The 22,829-nt window shown below is 42.0% G+C and overlaps 1 protein-coding gene across 4 annotated transcripts in view; it reads left to right on the top strand.

The window, feature by feature from the left end:
• The window catches only part of LOC121272927 (transmembrane protein 255B), a 129,173-nt gene extending 107,514 nt beyond the window's left edge, over positions 1-21,659 (top strand). For 3 of the 4 annotated variants that reach the window (XM_041179809.1, XM_041179800.1, XM_041179818.1), the window contains 6 exons: positions 1,927-2,016; positions 3,232-3,312; positions 11,179-11,264; positions 13,812-13,971; positions 19,389-19,538; positions 20,491-21,659. In XM_041179809.1, the coding sequence (XP_041035743.1) occupies positions 1,927-2,016; positions 3,232-3,312; positions 11,179-11,264; positions 13,812-13,971; positions 19,389-19,538; positions 20,491-20,637 (714 nt within the window). In that variant the 3' untranslated portion in view covers positions 20,638-21,659. The remainder of the gene's footprint in view (positions 1-1,926; positions 2,017-3,231; positions 3,313-11,178; positions 11,265-13,811; positions 13,972-19,388; positions 19,539-20,490) is intronic. The other variant, XM_041179825.1, reaches the window with a different exon arrangement.
• Positions 21,660-22,829: the final 1,170 nt, after the last annotated feature.

The following is a 22,829-nucleotide window of genomic DNA, read 5'->3' as shown; positions in this document are numbered from 1 at the left end:
ACTTTATTCTTCCATCACTCATAGGGTTTACTCTCAGAAAACACCAGTAGGTAATCATACCCCAAAACTCTACATTTTGATTCAGCCATTTTCTTTTTTTACCAAACCGCTCTGCTCTTAAAAGTTAACTCCAAATACAGTATGTTGTCCAAAGAAAGCTTAGTTTCCAATCTATTACTTACAAGCAGCAATCATTCTTTACTACCACCGTTAAGTTCCAATAGTTGTTTAGAAATGAAGACCGAAGCCAAGACAGACTCCTTGGGTCATGAGGACTCGAAACGTCAACTGTTCTCTTCTCCGCTGATGCTGCCAGACCTGCTGAGTTTTTCCAGGTAATTCTGTTTCTGCTTTTGTTTCAGACTCCTTCAGAGTTTTATTACTTGTCATATATCTCTCCATAGACCACACTAGGCTCAGCTGTTCTCCCTTTTATACAACCAAATGGGTACTTAGTTAAAGACGTTCAATTGCTAATTATTGGGTTGTTTAACAGTTTCCTTCCCTAACCTGCAGCTCTACTTCACTACCACCTCTCCAAACTCTTCCACTGTCTTTGATTTGTCATGTAGCTTGCTTGGCTCCAGTCCCAGATGAGCAGAAATTTCCTCCAGCTAAACATTGGGATGTCCAAAGACATTGGCAATTTGGGAGTGGGCCCCGCTCACTGACAGGAAAGTGACGCGGGATGACATCAGGAGGAACCCCCGACGTCATCCCGGTCCCTTTAAATATTCACGAAGGCAGGTGGACAGCAAAATCAGCTGTCCGCCTGCTGACCTGTTAACGACCAATTAAGGCCATTGAGAGGCTAATTAACCTTATTAAACACCCTGCCCGGCCAACCTTAAGGCTGGCGGGCAGGCCAGGAGCCCCAGTGGGCTGCAGATTATTAATGAAACTTAATCCACCGGCGGGATGAAGTTTCATGTCCGTTTTTTAAAAATGTAATAAATTTTATGTGTTTATTATTAACATGTCCCATCTCGTGTGACATTGTCACATGAGGGGGACATGTTAATAATTTTAATATTTATCTATTTTTGGAGTTTACTTACCTCTCATGAATCTCCCTGAGACAGGACTTTGCCTCAGGGAGCAGTGCGCTCTTTCGTGCGCATGCGCCAAAGAGCACACTTTGACAGATGGGGATTCCCTCCACCCCCTGCACAGGAAGCACATAGCGCTGCCCATCGGGCAGGCTGCTGGGCGGGCCTTAATTGGCCCGCCCACTCAACATGGCGGCTGGCCCTGTTTCGGCGGCGGGGTTAGGCTGCCCGCCCGACGAGATAAGAATTCTGCCCATTGTCTTTGCCAAACGCAAATTCTGTTACCTAGCCACTCTCCTAGGCATCTACCTGAGTCTGAACTAGACCAATACAATCTTGGTATAGTATTTAACTCAGAGATGAGTATCCAGCCATATATTCACACCATCACTAAGATCACTTACTTCCAGCTCTGTAACATTCCCTGAAAATGACACCCCCCACCCCCCCCCCCCCCCCCCACCCCCACCCGGCTCTAGCCTCAGCTCATCTGCTGCTGAAACCCCCGTTCTTGCCTTTGGCCTTTGTTACCTCCAGACTTGACTATTCCAATGCACTCCAGGCTGACCTTCCACCTTCCACCTTCTGTAAGTGTGAGGTCATCTCAATCTCTGCTGCCAGTGCCCTAAATTGCACCAAATTCCATTCACCCGCCACCTCTGTGCTCACTGACCTACGTTTTCTAACTTAAATGCACAATGTTAATAGATAAACGCAAATTGTTGTTGTTGAAAAAGCCTGACTTGTAGCAGTCTTCATTGTTTTATGTTAAGCATTTATCTGTAAAAGGAAACGTGCACTGCCTCTTGAGTTTTAACTGAAAGTGACTAAAATGTTCACTTCTTAATCTGCATTTGGTTTCTTTTTCATGCCACAGTTGGTCGCAGCCATCACTTTCCTCAGTTTTGGAGTTATAGGAGCATTCTTCTGTGTGGTTGTGGATGGCGTCTTCACAGCTATAAATATTGTGAGTCACATTTTTCTTTCAGTTTAAAAAAGAATTAACAGATACACTGGTCCTCAAGAAGCAGGATAGATTAGTTACCCTCTGTCATAACTTGCCAACAATAAAGCACCCTTATCTGGAATTATGCAGCATTTTTTTTTTATTCATTCACAGGATGTGGGCTTTGCTGGCTAGGCCAGCATTTATTGCCCATCCCTAGTTGCCCTTGAGAAGGTGGTGGTGAGCTGCCTTCTTGAACTGCTGCAGTCCATGTGGTGTAGGTACACCCACAGTGCTGTTAGGAAGGGAGTTCCAGGATTTTTACCCAGCTAGTGAAGGAATGGTGATATATTTCTAATTCAGGATGGTGAGTGACTTGGAGGGGAACTTCCAGGTAGTGGTGACCCCATCTATCTGCTGCCTTTGTCCTTCTAGATGGTATTGGTCATGGGTTTGGAAGGTGCTGTCTAAGGAGCTTTGGTGAATTCCTGTCATGCATTTTTTAGCTGGTACACACTGCTGCTACTGTGTGTCAGTGGTGGAGGGAGTGAATGTTTGTGGATGTGATGCCAATCAAGCGGGCTGCTTTCTCCTGGATAGTGTCAAGCTTCTTGAATGTTGTGGGAGCTGCACTGCTCCAGGCAAGTGGGGAGTATTCCATCGCACTCCTGACTTGTGCCTTTGTAGATGATGGACAGGCTTTGGGCACTCAGAGGGGTGAGTTACTCATCACACGATTCCTAGCCTCTGACCTGCCCTTGTAGCCACAGTATTTATATGGCCATTCAGTTTCTGGTCTTTGAATGAGACATTAAATCTGTGCCCCATTTGCCTCATCCAATCTTACAGGGGATACAAAATATCCCATGGCACTTTTCAAAAAGAGATGGGGTGCTCTCCAGTGACCTGGACAATTATTTAAATGGAGGTGAGAAGTAAAGGGTGTGAGTTGGGACATAGCAGCAGGTTTTAGAGTAGAATTCTAGGCTAAAAATGGATTTCAAAATCAATACTCTCGTGGATGGGGGGGTGGGGGTGGAGGGGTGGGGCGGGGTGGGTGGTGGTGAGTTTCAAATAGAGGTGAGTGACAAGAACAGAAACAGTGAATGGGAACAACTCATGACAAAAAATCTGTAAACAAAACACTAAGTAAGAAATTAGTTTGGATTGTTTCAGAAATTTATTGAATGATGATGTTTATTGAAGATTTTTAAAAAGTATCTTTTCTGTTCCTAGGATCTAAGACCACTGCGTGTAGGTAGATGTCAATATTACACCAGTGGACAGAACTATATTTATGAGAATTATCTGGCTACTGTAAGTAGAATTAATTTGTGAACAGTAAATTGCTCAAGTGGTCAAATATTATTTGGAACTTCAATTTTGACTGGAAAATGGGGTCAACGTTTTCTAATATTGCAGTTTGATTGAAAGGCATGGATATTATTGATCAGCGGAATGGAGAGGACATCAAAATATATAAAAACATAAAATAAAATAATTCAGATATTATAATTTCAAATCAGAATATTTAATGCAAAGAATTAAAAAAAAAATTCACTTATAATGAACCTTGTTTTGATAAATCATTTTCTTTAATTCTGTTTTTGATGAAATATCTCAACTTAAAGTTTCTTCCAGTAAAACTTTGCTGTTTCCTCTGCCCCAAAGCTTTATCACTTTTCTCTCCTGAAGGTATTGCTCTTGCTGTCATATGGCTATTATATTATGTTTTCATTCAGACTCTTGCATAAAATTTTGAATGAAGTGCTCTTAGATTCCAAGGAATCTCCAAAGGGTTGGCAAAGTATTGTCCACTAAAACAAATTAGTTACAGGTGACCAACTCTGAAATTCTTAAATCAAACCTAGCTGTCAGCCTCTGCTGTCTAGAATAATAAAATGTTTACAGCACAGAAGGAGACCAATCACCCTGTCATATCTGTGCTGGCTCTCTAAGAGCAACTCTCTTGCCCCACTCCCCCATCTTTTCCAAGTAGCTCTCAATTCCACTTAGCAAGCCACCATCAAATCAGCCTCCACCACGCTCTTAGGCGGGACAATCCAGATCCTTATATGGAGAGAGATATAAATAACATTGAAGTGATCCAAAGATGTGCTGTATGACTCTGCTTGAATTGGTATGGGAAATGTACCTGTGTCACATCCTTGATCAAAGATTTGGAATGGAAATCACGACTGCGAAGGAGGGAGAAAAGCAGACTGACCATATTCTGGAACTGGCAGGAACAAGTGCCTGGTGCACTCTGGCAATGACAAAACATGACTTAGCCATCCACACAAACTACAAAGACCATGTGTTTCCAAGACAGTGTATCTTCCCCACACTCCCCAAAGACAATCCCACAATGGCTTGAGCTGCTAAAGGAAATAGTCACAACCCCATCACTTGAAATCTTCAAGATTCATCTTTAGGTTATTTCCATTTATAAGTTTTCATTATCAGGCCTACCATTTCAGCAGGTCATGCCTGGTTTAGCTAGCACTACCTTGGGATGGCTTCACTATGAGGTTATCAATTAATCCTATCTCATTGCACAATATCAGGTCTAGTATAGCCTGCTCTCTGGTCGGCATCTGAGCATGCAGATCTAAGAAACTATCCCGAAAACGTTCTATGAACACCCCATCTACGCTACCTTTCCCAATCTGATTTTTTTAGTCTACGTGTAGATTAAAATCCCCCATGATTATCACCGTACCTTTCTGACAAGCTCTCATTATCTCTTCTTCTATACTCTGTCCTAGCATGTAGTTACACGGTCAGGGCCTGTACACCATTCCCACAAGCGACTTCTTGCCTTTATCATTTCTTATCTCAACCCAAACTGCTTTCCTAGTTTCCCAAACGTAGGTCAACCCACTCTAATATGCTAATACCATCATTAATTGGGTAGATAGGTAGGTAGGAAAGTAAGTTGTGTAGAGGACAAAAGGAGGCCTGAAAAAGATATACATAGGTTAAGTGAGTGGGCAAAGATCTGGCAAATAGAGTATAATGTGGGAAAATGTGAAATTGGCAGGAAGAATACAAGAGAAGGATATTATGTAAATGGTGAGAGATTGCAGAGCTCTGAGATGCAGAGGGATTTGGGGTCTTAGTGCATGAATCGCAAAAGGCTAGTGTGCAGGTACAGCAAGTAATTAGGAAAGCTAATAGAATATTATCATTTATTGCGTGGGGAATTGAATACAGAAGTAGGGAGGTTACACTTCAGATATACAGAGCACTAGTGAGATCATACCTGGAGTACTGTGTACAGTATTGGTCTCCTTATTCAAGGAAAGATGCAGTTCAAACAAGGTTTACCAGACTAACACCTGAAATGGGCATGTTGTCTTATGAGGAAAGGTTGGACAAGCTAGGCCTGTACCTGCTGGAGTTCAGAAGAGGCGACTTGATTGAAACATATAAGACCCCGAGGGGTCTTGACAGGGGCAATGTGGAGAGGATGTTTCCTCTTGTGGGAGAATCTAGAACTATGGGTCACTGTTTAAAAATAAGGCATCATAGAAACATGGAAAATAGGAGCAGGTGTACAGCATTCGGCCCTTCCAGCCTGTTCCGTCATTCAATATGACTATGGCTGATCCTCTATCTCAACACCATACTTCCACTCTCTTCCCCATACTCCTTGTCACCTTTAGAGTCCAGAAATCTATCTATTTCCTTCTTACGTATATTCATTGACCCGGCCTCCACAGCCCTCTGGAGTAGAGAATTCCACAGGTTCACCTCCCTCTGAATGATGAGGTTTCTCCTCATCTCAGTCTTAAATGGCCTATCCCAGATCCTGAGACTGTCACCCTTTATTCTAGAGCCCCCTCAGCCAGAGAAAACATCATCCCTGAATCCAGTCTGTCCAGCCCTTTCAGAATTTTATACTTTTCAATGAGATCCCCTCTCATTCTTCTAAACTCTAGTGAATGCAGGACTGGTCAGCCCAATCTCTCCTCATACGACAATCCTGCCCTCCCAGGAATGAGTCTAGTGAACCTTTGCTGCATTCCCTTTATGGCAAATATATCCTTTCTTAGGTAAGGAGACCAAAACTGCACACAATACTCTAGGTGCATTCTCACCAAGGCCCTGTACAGCTGCAGCAAGACATCCTTGCTCCTGTACTCGAGTCCTCTTGCAATGAAGGCCAACATACCATTTGCCTTCTTAACTGCTTGCTGCATCTGCATGCTTGCTTCCAGTGGTTGGTGTACTAGGACACCCAAGTCCCTTTGTACATCGAGATTTCCCAATCTATCACCATTTAAATAATACTCTGCCATTTTGTTTTTCCTACCAAAGTGGATAACTTCACACTTATCCACATGATTCTGCATCTGCTATGGATTTGCCCACTCACTCAACCTGTCTAAATTGCTTGAAAGCCTCTTAACACCCTCCTCACCACTCAGATTCCCACCAAGTTTCATGTCATCAACAAACATGGAAATATTACGTTTGGTTCCCTCATCCAAATCATTGATATATATTATGAATAGTTGGGGCCCAAGCACTGATCCCTCTGGTACCCCACTCGTCACTGCCTACCACTCTGAAAAAGACCCATTTATTCCTACTCTTTGTTTCTTATCTGCTAATCAATTCTCAATCTATATTCCCAATCCCATGTGCTTTAATTTTATACACTAACCTCTTATGTGGGACTTTATCTAAAGCTTTCAGAAAATCCAAATACACCACATCCACTGGTTCTCCCTTATCTATTCTGCTCCAGTAGGTTTGTCAAACATGATTTCCCTTTCATAAATCCATGCTGAATTTGTCTAATCCTGTTGATATTTTGTAAGTGTCCTGTTATCACATCTTTTATAATAGACTCTAGCATTTTCCCTACTACTGATGTTAGGCTAACTACTCTGTAATTCCATGCTTTCTCCCTCCCTCCTTTTTTAAATAGCGGGTTTACATTTGTCTCCCTCCAATCTGCTGGGACTGTTCCAGAATCTATAGAATTTTGGAAGCTGATAACCAGTGCATCCACTATTTCCATGGCCACATCCTTTAGTGCTCTGGGGATTTATCAGCTTTCAGTCCCATTAATTTCTGCAGCACTTTTTTTTAGCAATACTAATTTCCTTCAATTCCTCTTCCTCCTCACGAGACCCTTTCCCTAGAATTTCTGGGAAGTTATTTGTGTCTTCCTCTGTGAAGACAGAACTAAAGTAGTTGTTTAATTGCTCTGCCAATTCTCCCATTTCGACTGTAAGGGATCAACATTTCTCTTCATTAATCCTTTTCTTTTTACATACTTATAAAAGTTTTTATGTTCCATGCAAGTTTACTCTCATACTCCTATTTTTCCCCTCTTAATCAATCTCTTTGTCCTCCTTTGCTGAATCCTAAACTGCTCCCAATCCTCAGGTTTGCTACTTTTTCTAGCAACTTTATATGACTCCTCTTTGGCTCTAATACTATCCTTAATTTCTTTCATGGTTGGGTCACTTTTCCTGTTGTGTTTTTGCACCAGAAAGGAATGTATAGCTGTTGCAATGTATACATTAGTTCCTTAAATATTAGCCTGAAATATCCACTGTCATGCCTTTTAATGAAGTCCCCCAATCTATCTTAGCCAACTCACGTTTCATACCTTTATAGTTACCTTTGTTTAGAATTAGGACCCTAGCTTCAGATTGGATTACTTCACTTTCCATCCTAATGAAGAATTCTATCATATTATGGTCACTGTTCCCTAAAGGACCCCGCACAACAAGATTATTAATTAAGCCCTTCTCATTGCATAATACCAAATCTAGGATAGCCTGATCCCTAGTCGGCTCCTAGACATACTGGTCTAAAAATAACACCTTGTACACACTCCAGGAATTCATCCACCACAGTAGTATTGCTAATTTAGTTTGCCCTGTCTCTTTGTAGATTAAAGTCACCCATAATTATTGTAGCATGCTTGTAACATGAATCTCTAATATCCTGTTTAAAGGAGTCCCCAACCTTATCACTACTGTTTGGAGGCCTTTGGACAACTCCCACTAATGTTTTCCACCTCCTGTTGCTTCTTAGGTCCATTCAGATTGACTGTACAACTAGATTTTCTGAGCCGATATCCTCTCTCACTATTGCACTGAATTCATCCTCAACTAACAACGCCACATCACTTCCTTTTTGTTTGTCCTTCCTAAATATCGAGCATTCTTGGATATTCACTTCCCAGCCTTGGTCATGGCCCTGCAGCCATGGTCTGTTATCGCAATTGGACTGTACTCGTTTAATCTGTTTGCACTGTTAATTCGTCTACCTTATCGCTAATGCGTGTGCATTCAGATACAGTGCCTTTAGAGTTGTCTTTTTAACACTTTGATACTTTTTTTTGTACTATGCCCCTATTTGCTGCTGGCTCTCCTTTCCTTTACCCTTCTACATTTGCTTTCTACTTTTCTGTCTTTCATTCCTATCTTTGTTTCACTCTCTTGTGTCTCCCTGCTCAGGTTCCTAGACCCCTGCCAATCTAGTTTAAACCCTCCCCCTCACAGTACAAGCAAATACCCCTGCGAGGATATTGGTCCCGGTCCTGCTGGGGTGCAACCCGTCCAGCTTGCAGGGTTGTAGGGACTAGAAGGTCCCGTTTTCCCCAGAATCGGTCCCAACACCTCAGGAATCTAAATCCCTCCCTCCTACACCATCTCTCCAGCCACACATTCATCTGGCTTATTCTCCTATTCCAGATCTTGCCAGCATGCGACACTGGAAGTAATCTTTCTATCTTTTGAGGCCCTGCTTTCTAATTTATTTCCTAGCTCCCTATATTCTGCTTTCAGGACCTCATCCCTCTTTTTACCTATGTCATTGGTACCGGTATGGACCACAACCTCTGGCTGTTCACCCTCCCTTCAGAATGTCCTGCAGCCGCTCAGTGACATCCTTGACCCTGGTACAAGGGAGGCAAAAACTATCCTGGTGTCATGTCTGCGACCGCAAACATTTATCTGTTCCCTTTATGATAGAATCCCCTATCACTATTGCTCTCCCACTCTTATTTCTATCCCCACCCCTCCACCCAGTGCAGCTGAGCCACTCGTGTTGCCATGGGCCTGTGTCTTGCTACATTCGTCTGAGAAACCATCTCCTCCACAGTATCCAAAATGGAAAATATTAGAGAGGGAGATGGACCCAGGGGGCTCCTACACCACCTGCCTAGTGCTTTTACTCTGTCTGGCGGTCACCCATTCCCTTTCTGACCACCTCACTTTCCTAATATTCATGAAGATCTCTTCCTTGTGGATGCTCCGCAGTGACTCCAGTGGCAGCTCCATCTCTGAAAGGCAGTAGTAGCTGCAGCTGGAGACACTTCCTACACACTGCCTTGGACACGGGAAGTGTCCCTGAATTCCCACATTGCACAGGAGGAGCATTCCACATGGCTGAGCTGCACTGCCATGACTTACCCTTAAGTTACTTCCTTTACTTTTACTTTCTCTAGTTTAAGGACTATTAAGGACAGAAGAAATACTCACCAGGTCCTACTTACCAAGGCCACTGCTCTTCTTGCTGAGTAAATTTAGAAAATGAAAGGATCCCGCTCTCTTCACCGTACTCCAAGTGAAGCACTTTCATGCAGCGAAAAGCAGCATTGTAGATGGATAGCTTTTATGCTGTCTAAAATCTAGCTTCTGAAAACCTGTTTAAGCTAGTTAACTAATTAACTAGCTGCAGGTGCAAGCAGAGCCTGTATAACTCCTGTTTTAAAGCTGGACTAAAATTCATCTTCTCTCAACCCAAAGAGCAACTTTTCATTGCTAAATTAAAGCAAGATTGGACTTTAGATAGAAATTAACCCTTAAAAGTCCCTGTCTCTCCAAACTCCAACTTAAGCACTGTAATGTAGCCCAAAGCAGCACTCCAGTGTGGTTGCCCATTTAAAATGGAGATGAGGTGAAATTTTTTCTTTAGAGGGTTGAGTGTCTTTGGAACTCTCTTCCTGCAAAGATGGTGGAAGCAGAGTCTTTGAATATTTTTAAGTCAGAGGTGGATAGATTCTTGGTAAGCAGGAGGTGATAGGTTATTGGGGGTAGGCGGGATGCAGATTTGAGGTTATCAGCCGTGATCTTATTGAATGGTGGAGCAGGCTCGAGGAGCAGAATGGCCTACTCCTGCTTGTTCATATGTTTGCTGTACTTGCAGTTAAACAGTACTTGCAGTTAAATGTTAAATACAAACAATATTAAATTTTTAGAAAGATATTTAAGTTTCCCACAGCTCACCAAACTCTCTCACTCCATTGAGGTCACACTCCAGTGTATGGTAGGCAATAAGAGTTTTAAAGGAAAGTCAAAAGAGGTTGTAATAAGTTTAAGGTGCCTGAAGAAGGAGAAGGTGCAATAATTATTTATACAAAGAAAACCAGTTACTAAGGCTGTTACTGCTGTGTGTGTTTTGATATACGCATCATACAATGTATATCACATTTGGGAGCACATGAAGGTTGCAGTAAAAGGAAATGAAAAGAGAAACCCTGCATTTTTTTCCTCCTTTGAAGCACATGATTTTTCAATGTGCTCTGGCTGTGTGTGAAACCCTACTGAGAGCACAGGCACTTGCAAAGTTTGATATGGAATGGAAATCAGACTAGTTCTACAAAGTTGGAACACGGCACCCTGCCAAATTACCACTGAGGTAGGAAAGACAAAAATGCACCCCAAAATCTGGAGGAAGGTGTAGCGTTACATAGGATATGTGCTCAAAGATTTATTACTGATATAACCAGATGGTGTTAGGGGCTGAAACTAATACTTGCGCACAACTAGGATGCATGAAGCTCCAATCATAGATGAGGAATTAATTTGCATTATATAAATATATACAACATGTTGATTATATCCACGTTTACAACTTCAATCTCGAGTGTGAGCAAGATAGCCAGCTCTAGTATTCAATAGTTCAGTATGATTTCAAATAACATTACAGACATGTAGATGACCAGTAATGGGCATATGCACAACTGGATGATGAGTAGCTCCAACTGTCAGAGGCACAAAGCAATATTGTTCTGGTTATGATATTTAATATGCTTTACTCCAACACATATTCACATAACTCTTAGTTTGGTTATCAACAACATTTTCAGCTCTTCTGTTAACAAATATATGGCAATCATTTTACAGTTCCATGTTTTTCTGTTGGGAGCAGGTGCCTTGCCAGAGTTTCACAGAATCATGCAGTCTGAAAGTGCGGAGTAACACTTGCTATTGCTGTGACTTGTATGATTGTGCAAAGTGAGTACTCTGCCTTTATGTATCATATGGATTAGTTGTGTTTATTTATATGGAGAACTAGGAGAAGGTACACAAAGAGCATAAAAGAGGGATGAGCACACTGTTACGACTGGGTGAAGAGGAGTGAACTGGCTTCCCTTCATTCAGCCCCTTTGGTTGGTCACAACAAAGGTTTTTTTTTATTTCTTTTCCCATAAATGCCTTTCCTCAACCAAATGCATTTACTTTTTAATAAGAAGCCAATAAGCCAGTCAAAGAAACAGTAAGTTTATTTATTACTAAACCCAAGAAAAAATAATAAAAGACAAGACGACATACACGCACATCTCAGAAGTAAGAAGTTAGAGTCCAAGTAAAAGCTAAAAGAATATATAATTAAGTCCTTTGCATGTCCTTGAGGCGTGGATTGTTGAATGTTGCTGCTGTTTGAAGTTAGCTGGTTTCCTTTAATTCCCTGGAGTTGAATTTGAAGTTCAGGTAACTGCACTTTGCTGGAGACAACCTTCGCTTCAGCACGAGAGAGAGACAGAGAGAGAGAGAAATTGCTTACTGCTTCCTTCAACAGTTTTTGCAGATGGCTTTTATGACTTTGTTCTGTGCCTGGCTTGGCATACCAGTTCTTAAACCTCCTGTTTGTATATTCCAAGAAAGAAATTCAATTAACGTGTCTTGCAATCATTGTAGCAGAACCAGTGATCACATTTTTGACCTTTCATCTCAGAAACTTTTGACACATTTCAAGATAATAGAAACCAACAAGAGATGGGGTTATTTCATCCTTCACAAGGGGTTTTGAGAATATATTCGGTATATCTAGCTGGTTAGCAGTTCCCATCTTCTGGAAAGAATTATGGTTGATTAAAGTTTAGCACTTTGCTTTTTAATGTCTTCCTTTCAAGTGTCCATTTTTGAAGTAGACCTTGACACCCTCCAGGTATGAAATTCCACGCAGCATGTCAGGGCAGGCCTGCAGTGCAATCCATATAGGAACTTTCCAGAAAAGTGGTTAACTTACAATACTAGACATCAGGTGACTAGTGGTAGTCATCTTGGTCAGTGTCTCGTATTTTCATTAAAAATGGTCCTTTTTTAAACAGGTCAGCTTGGTTAGCTGAAGTTATAGGTACATTTCACTCAGTCACAATTTCCCATTGTCTTGACACCTCCCTCTCACAAGGAAATGAAATTAGATTTGCTCTGATTTCATTACAAGGTTAAAAAAAAACAAGTATATTAATTCCCATTTACTTTCAGCCTTGCTCTGGGTTATCTCATCAAATAGTTGTTTGGTAGCACAGAATTGAGTATAGCTGAAAAAAAATTTTTTTTTCAAAGCTTTTCTCCTTGTACTCATCAGGACAATTCACAAGGAAATACCAATGTCAGGGGAAACAATATACTTATACTGTACGAGAAGAGAGTGCTGATTGATTGGCAAGTGGAGTCTGATAGCTTTGCCTAGCTATCAGCTATCTTCACCTGTTGCTCAAATGCTTGGCAGTTAACTGTCAGTCACCATCAACTGGTGTTTTCTCCATAGAAAAGCCTCTGCCAATCAAGCTACTGGAACTCTTCCTCTCACTGCTGGCTGTGCAGGTCCTGTACAAAATAACTTAGAGTAATTTGTATCAATTTCCTAGTTAGAGTAAGCTCACAGCATAAATCTGTGATCAAGTTGGCATGAACAGATGTTAAATTGGTGAACACACTCAGTGAAGCCACAAGAATGGCTGCGTCAAGTGATAATTGCTGGCATACTAGAGGAACTTTGCTGTGCACAGAGCATAGAAAGAGGTCATTCAGGTTATCCTGTCTGTACTGACTCTCTGAAAGAGCTACCGATTAGTCTCATTCCCCTGATTCTTCCCCTTAGCCCTGACTTTTTTTTCCCTTTTAAGTATATATTAAAAACATTTTAAAAGTTATTGAATCTGTTTTCACCACATTTTAAAGCAGTATTTACCAGATCATAACATACTGAGTGAAAGGATTTGTTAAAAAGATTTCCCACCAATATTTTTGCCAATAATTTTAAATCTGTGTCCTTTGGTTACCAATCTCGCCTATGGAAACAGTTTCTTTCCAACTTATTCTATTAAAATCCCTCATAAGTCTGAGCACCATTATTAAATCTGCTCTACTCTAAGGAGAACAATCCCAGGTTCTGCAGTCTGTCCAGATAACTGAGACCCCTTATCCCTGTTACCATTCTAGTAAATCTGGCTCTCATTGTATCTGACCCTTTTGCACTAGTTGGTAACTTAGCAAAAACGTTCTGTTTCCAAGCACTGATGACCCTCATCTTAATGTGCATAAAACTTCATCAATTACACTTTGCTAAATGAGCCTATAGCATTTGCTAGTTAAAAATACAATGGAAAAGCATTTAAATATGGGAGTCGAACTGCTCCATGAAGTTTGTGCCAGAAAATTTCCTGTAATACAATCTGATTTCAGTTGAGTAACCGCTTAATGAAGAAATCAGATATTAGTCAACTCACATTTGGTAGAAAATCATTCATCAGTTATGTACTTTTTTTTCTGTAGTGGTGATTATTTGAACAATTACTTCGAGTTTGTTGGAGTGAAGAGTTGCCAAGAGGTTCAATCTGTATACATCATGATTTGGCTGGTAACCGTGCTGAATGTGTCTGCATTTATTCTGGGAATTACCACCACTGCCATTCTTGGTAACTTTAAAAACATGGTAAGACAATGTAAATTTGCCAAGAATTATCTGAACTTCAATTATTTATGCCTTTTTCTTTTAGGTGCAGTCAGTTAGTGGTCAGTGTAATTACTGAGTGCATACTTAGGTTTTCTGATGTCCTTTAATATCCGTGTAAACACAAAGCACGTGTAAATACAAAACTTGCAGTTACATTGCATCTTTTATTTCCTTAGATAACTTTGTTTATGCCCTGCATCATGTTGTTTAGCACGACTGCCATGCTAAATGGATAGATTGAGAACAGATCCAGTGGCTCAAAACTGGGCATCCTTGAGGACTGTGGGCCATCAACAGCAGAGAATTGCATGAAACCACGATCTGCAATCTCATGGTCCCAACATATCCCTCAGTTTACTGTTACCATTAAGCCAGAGGGTCAACCCTGGTTCAATGAGGAGTGCAGGAGAGCATGCCAGCAGCACGTCAGCATACCTAAAAATCATTTCATGAAGATACAATACAGGACTGCATGCATGCTAAACAGTGGAAGTAGCATGTGTTAGACAAAGCTAGCTGATGCCATAACCAAGGAATCAGATCAAAACTCTTGCCCTGTCACTGGGACAAAATCCTGGAACACCCACCCCCAAACCCCGCCCCCCCCTCCCAACCCGGCCAAATCCAATAGCATTGTGGGTGTACTTTATTTTATTCATTCATGGGATATGGGCATCGCGGGCTAGGCTAGCATTTATTTTCCGTCCCTAATTGCCCTTGAGAAGGTGGTAGTGAGCTGCCTTTTTAAACTGCTGTAGTCCTTGTGGTGTAGGTACACCCACAGTGCTGTTAGTGAGGGAGTTCCAGGATTTTGAGCCAGCGACAGTGAAGGAACGGCGATATATTTCCAAGTCAGGATAGTGTGTGATTTGGAAGGAAACTTCCAGGTGGTGGTATTCCCATGCATCTGCTGCTCTTGATGGTAGCTGTCATGGATTTGGAAGGTGCTGTCTAAGGAGCCTTGAGTTCCTACACACTGCTGCCCCTCAGCATCGGTGGTGGAGGGAATGAATGTTTGTGGATGGGGTGCCAATCAAGCGGGCTGCCAATCAAGCGGGCTGCTTTGTCCGGATAGTGTCAAGCTTCTTGAGTGTTTTTGGAGCTGCATTTATCCAGGCAAGTGGGGAGTATTCCATCACACTCCTAACTTGTGCCTTGTAGATGGTGGACAGACTTTGGGGAGTCAAGATGTGAGTTACTCGCCGCAGGGTTCCTAGCCTCTGACCTGCTCTTGTAGCCGCAGTATTTATATGGTTAGTCCAGTTCAGTTTCTGGTCAATGGTAACCCCCAGGATGTTGATTGTGGGGGAGTCAGTGATGGTATGGCATTGAATGTCAAAGGGCGATGGTTAGATTCTCTCTTGTTAGAGGTGGTCATTGTCTACCGCTTATCATTGATGAAGCAACTGAAGATGGTTGGGCCAAGGAAACTATACTGAGGAACTCCTGCAATGATAACCTGGAACTGAGATGATTGACCTCCAACAGCCATAACCATCTCCCTTTGTGCTAGGTATGACTCCAACCAGTGCAGTTTTTCCTGATTCCCATTGACTCCAGTTTTGCTAGGGCTCCTTGATGTCACACTCGGCCAAATGCTGCCTTGATGTCAAGGGCAGTCACCCTCACCTCATCTCTGGAGTTCAACTCTTTCGTCCATGTTTGAACCAAGGCTGTAATGAAAGTTAGGAGCTGAGTGATCCTGGCAGAACCCAAACTGGGCATCAGTGAGCAGGTTATTGCTTAGCAAGGGCTGCTTGATAGCGCTGTTGATGACCCCTTCCATCACTTTACTGATGATCGAGAGTAGACTGATGGGGCGGTAATTGTCTAGGTTGAATTTGTCCTGCTTTTTGGGTACAGGACATACCTGGGCAATTTTCCACATTGCTGGGTAGATAACAGTGTTGTAGCTGTACTGAAACAGCCAGGGGCATGGCAAACTATGGAGCACAAGTCTTCAGTACTATTGCCTTTGCAGTATCTAGGGCCTTCAGCCATTTCTTGATATCACATGGAGTGAATTGAATTGGCTGAAAACTGGCATCTGAAATGCTGGGAACTGCCGGAGGAGACCGAATTGGATCATCCATTCGGCACTTCTGGCTGAAGATGCTTTAGCCTTATCTTTTGCACTGCTGTGCTGGGCTTCCTCATCATTGAGGTGGGTATATTTGTGCAGCCTCCTCCTCCAGTGAATTGTTCAATTGTCCACCCTTAGTGCTTCCTCCGAGTGGTTTTCAACATGGAGGAGTACTGATTCATCAGCTGAGGTGGAGGCGGTACATGGTAATCAGCAGGAGCTTTCCTTGCTGATGTTTGACCTGGTGCCATGAGTCTTCATGGGGTCCGAAGTTGATGTTGAGGACTCCCAGGGCAACTCTCTCCCAACTGTATACCACTGTGACACCACTCCTGCTGGTTCTGTCCTGCTGGTGGGACAGGGAAATCCAGGGATGGTGATGGTGGTATCTGGGACCTTATCTGTAACGTATGATTCTGTGAGTATGACCAAATCAGGCTGTTGCTTGTCTAGTCTGTGGGACAGCTCTCCCAATTTTGGCACAAGCCCCCATGTTAGTAGGGAGAACTTTGAACTGCAGCGGTTCAAGAAGGTGGCTCACCACCACCTTCTCAGGTAGGACCTCCTGAGGTCCTCAGCGTCACAGGCACCAGTCTTCAGCCATTTTGATTCACTCACGTGATATCAAGAAATGGCTGAAAGCACTGGCTACAGCAAAGGTTATGGGCCCTGACAATATCCTGGCTGTAGTACTGAAGACTTGTGCTCTGAAACCAGCCACATCGTAGCCAAGTTGTTACAGTACAGCTACAGCACTGGCATTCACCTGACAATGTAGAAAATTGCCCAGGTATGTCCTGTCCACAAAAAGGACATATCCAGTCTGGTCAATTACTGCGCTAGTCTACTCTTAATCATCAGCAAAGTGATGGAAGGTGTCGTTGACAAAGCTAGTGAGTGGCACTTACCAGCAGGAACTTACTTACTGAGGCTCAGTTTGGCTTTTTCTGGGGCTACTCAGCTGCAGGCCCCATTGAAGTCTTGGTCCAAACATGGACAACAAAGCTGAATTCAAGAGATCAGGTAAGAGTTACTGCCCTTGAGATCAAGGCACCATTCAACTGAGTGTGGCGTTATGGAGCCCTAGCAAAATTGAAGTCAACTGAACTGGGGAAAGTTCTCCAATAGTTGAAGTCACACCTGCTACAAAGGAAGTTGAGGTCATTGGAGGCCAATCATCTCAGCTTCAGGATATCACTGAAGGAGTTCCTCAGGGTAGAGTCCCAACCATCTTCAGCTGCTTCAATGACCTTCCTTCTATTATAAGGTCAGAGTGGGGAAGTTCGCTGAGGATTGCAAAGTGCTCAGTGCCTTTCGCAAGTCTTCAGATACTGAAGCAGTCCCTGCCCATATGCAGCAAGACCTGGACAACATTCAGGCTTGGGTCGATAAATGACAAGTAACATTTGTGCCACACAAGTGCCAGGCAATGACCATCTCCATTAAGAGAGAATCTAACCATTTCCTCTTGACATTCAATGGTATTACCATTGCTGAATTCCCCCATCATCAACATCCTGAGGTTTACCATTGATCAGAAACTCGACCAGCCATATAAATAACATGGCTATAAAAGCAGGTCAGAGGCTGGGAATTCTGTGCATGTAACGCATCTCCTGACTTCCCAAAGCCTGTCCACCCTTTATAAGGCACAAGTCAGGAGTGTGATGGAATACTCTCCCTAATGAGTGCAGCTCCATCAAAACTGAAGAAGCTCAACACCATCCTGGTCAAAGCAGCCCACTGATGGGCACCTGATCCACCACCTAACACACTCAATCCCCCCCACCACCCCTGCATAGTGGCAGCAGTGTGTACCATATACAAGATGCACTGCATCAACTTGCCAAGTCTCCTTCGGAAACATCTTCCGAACCCATGACCTCTACCACTTGCAGGTGCATGGGAACAACATCATTTGCAAGTTCCCCTCCAAACTACACACCATCTTGAATTAGAACTTCACTGTCACTGGGTCAAAAGCCTGGGTCTCCCTTCCTAACAGCACCGTGGGTCTATCAAAACCTTATGGACTGCAGTAGCTCAAGAAAAATGGCTCATCATATTCTCAAAGGTAATTAGGGATGGCAACAAATGTTGGCCTTGCCAGTAAGGCTCTAACCCCATGAAGAATAAGGAAAAAATGTTGCTATATTACCTTAGAACTGAATTTTGTAACAAGCGTCCAGTGAGACACCTTACCAAATGACTTCTGTAAATCCATAGGCATTGCATATATTTCCTTTAACTAGCCAATCAGTGACCTCCAAGAAAATATATAAAACTTGTTGAACCTAGTTTGTCCTTCATTTCTTGTTGAATGCCCTCTTTTCCATACTTCCCTGTTCAAGTTTAATCTCAAATATGGATAAAATCCATGCTACCTGCTGTTTGGAGGAGGATCCTGCTTCAGAATTGTTGCTTTGGAGAGGTCATGTTTATTCTGTTCCTGCCTCCAATTCTACTTCAGTTTTTGGGTGATGCTTTTATGACTGTTTGTGCTAAAGTTCATTTTTAATGTCTGTAGACACAGAGAAAATAGAGACATACTATTAAAGCTGGTGTACCCCAGGTTAATAATTCTGCACAATTCATGTCAGTTCACCTCCCTCACACTAGCTTGCTTCAGTGGTGGCATCATCATCATTTAGTTTGCATTTGTCATTGAAATTTCTTCAGCTAATTCCTGAAAAGTCAAGGATATATCAACTACAGAAGGCGAGAAACAATTAGGGGTAAGGGTATGCCATTTGGCCCTGCCTGCTGGCTTTTTAAATTGATCAGCTCATTTTAGGAGGAAAGCAGGAGCAAGACCATTAGATCATCGAATGAACTGAAGTCAGATTCCATACCAGACAATGTCTACAACTAGAATTATATTAATATATTTATGTATGAATAAATGAATGAATGTTAATTTTTAAAAGAATTTGAATGTACTCGTGGAAAACACTGAAAACAACACTACGTATAGATAAAAACGTTTAATTAAGTGCCAGCATTAATAACTTAAGGGGCATGAAAGAATATATGCTTTGTGGAGCTGAAAGTCAGGTGAATTGTGTATCACCATGATAATGTCACCTACAGTAATACTATATTTTTTGATATAATTGATATTATTGCATCATGTGTTTGTCAAATCTTCAGGAGTTATCTTTTTCCCTGAAAATGATGCTCTTTTAAAAAATAATGACAGCTTTGTACTGTGAACTTAGCTGGAATATATAAAGTATTTTTAAGCTAGCACAATAATTGCTGCGAAGCTGATCTTGCCAACAAAGCTTTGAAACATTCTGTGTGCTTTTTCAAGGAGTCTCTCATTGGACCTGATTGTAGTATCCAGCTCTTCAACATTCAAAATTCCAGACATAAGGCCAAGGAACAGACAAAGACCCAGCCCACAGTATCTCCAACAGCACCTCTCCTGCTGCAAGAACAAGGGATAGACACAATGCAACAAGTATGTTGTCTTTTTTTGTTTTGTGCACTTAGAAGGTTGCATATTATTACAATTTTGTATCCGCCAGTGATCTATAGAAAGTTGGAAATAACTGATGATTTTTGGCCAAATACTCTTTAAGTCTCTGCTCATGATGGATTAATTGGATTGATAACAACTTCACACTGCAAAAAGCCAGTGAAGAAGAATTCTTTTCCTTTTCCATCCAGACACTAACATCAGTTTAAATAGGCCATGCCCTTCCCCGAATTTCCTATGCTGGCTCATTGCAAAATATGATCCTTTCATTGTGTACAATACAGTGATTTCTGTTCAAACATACATGGCCATGTATTTGACTAAAATCCATCTTCCACTGCTTAACTAAGTAAACTGTAAAGCTGTAGATAGAGAGGAAAAAGTGCTTTAAAAAAGTGTCTGCAAACAAGCAGGATGCAACAACTAGAATTCGTGTTTTTTTTCAACTCTTGGTTGCACTGTTTTAATATATGATTGAGCTGACATTGAACAAATTTGTGCAATATCATCCTAGCACATGAGCTGAAAACTTACAGATGGTACAGGAAGCTCATCCTATCTCTGAATTTGCAAGCAATTACCAAGATCAGATCAGCTGGAGATTCTCCTGTTTCAATGTAAAATGAGGCAGGAATGCAATTGTTCAAAATGTCTTTGCCTGTAACAGAATATTATCTTGTAAGGAATTAGTTATCAGATCTTCACAAAACAAAATTACAAAGAAATTTCAACCACTTGCACACCCTTTTCTCAGTGATTATAACTACAGTGAGGAGAGTACACTGGCAGATATATGTTCTAATTAAAAAAGTTAACTTGTATTATAAGAACACTTCTAGATTATTACATTGAGCATTAGTATTGAAGATGGAAAAATGTACATTTAAAAAAAAATACAAAGCGTTAGTCAATACTGCTGTCTTTCTCTCCTCAGAGGCCCTCTGTTCATTACATGTCAATGCCAGTGGCTGAATCTCTGCCTTGCTGCAATCTTAACCACACGAAGATGGACAGCAACCCTCCACCATTTGCCCCATTGTACAATTTGTTGCCAGAAAACCCATTGGGGTATCCATTGTGATCAGTTATTGTCTGCCTGTGTGTAGAGGTAAACTATTCCACCCATAAAATTCCGGTTTACAGATCTGAGGTTTAAAAAGATTAGCCTTGGTGAGGTAGATCGTAACTTTGCGTGATCGTGTAAGACAGGTGACAGTGAGTTGGCAGCAATCTCCTGATTTTTATTTCCATTGACTTCAACATATAACAATGTATAATGGTTACTGACTCCCTATCACCTGTTTGACAATATCACAAAATCAAGATCCACTCAATGAATTTTTTAGTCATCATGTTATCACTGTGGCATACATATGATAGACAAAACAATGTTATGTTTTGGATTTTTATTAAACCATTGTAAATATTTATATCATACAAATGGATATTTTCAATATATTAGCTGTTTAATAGAGCTCATTTATTAAATATCTATCATTCCAGTTAAATTTGCCATGTAATGGAATAACATGCCTGTCATTCTTGTAATTATAACCTGCAGCTAATCTGATTTCCAGCCCATAAGGAACAGTACGAAGTATCATACAGATCAATAGGACTTCAGCTTCCAAATCACCATCATCCTAAATGTACTTGCTGACTTGAATTGATTATAGGGCCGTAATATCCGAGCCCTAGGGCACCATAACTGGGGAGGGGGTGGGGGGAGTACCCCAAAAATGCCCTGGGGAACTCCACCCACCTAGAATTTCCCAGGTAAGGTTTGCACAGCAATTGTCCAGGAAGTGCAAACTTTCCTTCGACAATTGCCCTGCACTGGGACCCGTCCGAAAATGGGATTTAAAACACAAACTTCGGGTGGCACTGACTGTCTTACACCAATAGTTACACTGAAATTGTTAAAATTACTTCTAACTTCTGGGTAACTATTGTACCGGCCCACACTAAACTCCCCATGGGATTCCCATCCACAACCCGAATCCCTGCAGTATTTCCCCACCCCCACGATGACTCCCCGCCCCCAAGGAACTCGCCCACTCTGGGATTCCCCCATGGGATACCCCCCCACCCCCAAAGCCTACAGCACCCCCCCCCACCCAACACAAACCCCTCCCCCGTGGCCCGAACTAACCACAGCCTGCCCCCTCCCTAAGGCCCAATCTGCCCTCTGAGGCATGACCTCACAGCCCCCCCACCAACACCAACCACCCCCAATCCTACACACTTACTTAACTTCTGCCTCGCCTGTTCAGGACCTTTAAAGTTGGCTGGATCTTTGTATTACCTGCTTTCCACGGCAGCGAGAGCCCTAAAATGGAGGCATGGCCTCATTACATCCGATTGAGCTGCCCTTGTCACTAGGCTCTAGGGACACATTGCACTGCCCAGATCCTGCCCAGCCTGAGTCAGAAGGTCGGGCGAGATGGGATCGAAAAGAATTTCAGTTAAGAAAGTAGGAGCAGAGTGGCACTCTAACTCTGATTGCCTCTCTGCGTAAGTTCAGCCCCCATGTTCAGGATTAATTATTCTAGTTCTCCTGGAATGCTCTCCTGCCCTCCTTAATCCTCCACAAACTTGAACCGATCAAAAACACTGTTGCTTGTATCTTAAGTCACACCAAATCCTGTTCACCCCTGCATACACAAATGTACATTGGCTCCCAGTCCACCAACATCTTGCTCTTAAGATTTTTATCATGTTCAAATCCCTCCATTGCCTTGCACTTCCTGATCTCTGTAACCTCCTTCTGCTTTACAGCCGTCCAGTATCTCTTGCGTCTTGTGCATCTCCCAATTCCTTCACCTGACTTTTGCTGGCCATGCTGTCTAGGCCAAGCTGTGAATAGCCTCACTTAACCACTCCTCCTCCTTTGAGATGTAATTCAACTCATTTCTTTATTTCTCAAACTTTGGCTTCAGTTCATGCAAGACTCATGGGAACTGGAGGATGGAACATCTCCAGGAGACTCTTGATTCATTCTTTGATCTTGTGTTAAGAAAACAATTATTTCAACATCTGTTTTGTGTAACCGAGTGTGAACTCTCACCTAACTTCTGCATTTCATCAAGCTGTCAGTGAGAAAATAATTCTGAACTTACTATTTTAATGCATTGATATAATTATGAAACCTTATTTGAGAATGAAAAAGGTCTACCATTTCAATGTTAATTAATACAAAATGAATATTAAAATTTTCAAATGAAAATTTTGACCTTTTGTTGAATTTTTCATGTTGTTACATCCTGATGGATC

Source organism: Carcharodon carcharias, chromosome 2 (genome assembly GCF_017639515.1).
Source record: "Carcharodon carcharias isolate sCarCar2 chromosome 2, sCarCar2.pri, whole genome shotgun sequence".
NCBI lineage: Eukaryota > Metazoa > Chordata > Chondrichthyes > Lamniformes > Lamnidae > Carcharodon > Carcharodon carcharias.
The sequence above is the reverse complement of the archived record's forward strand: the minus strand, read 5'-3'. Positions and strand labels throughout refer to the sequence as shown.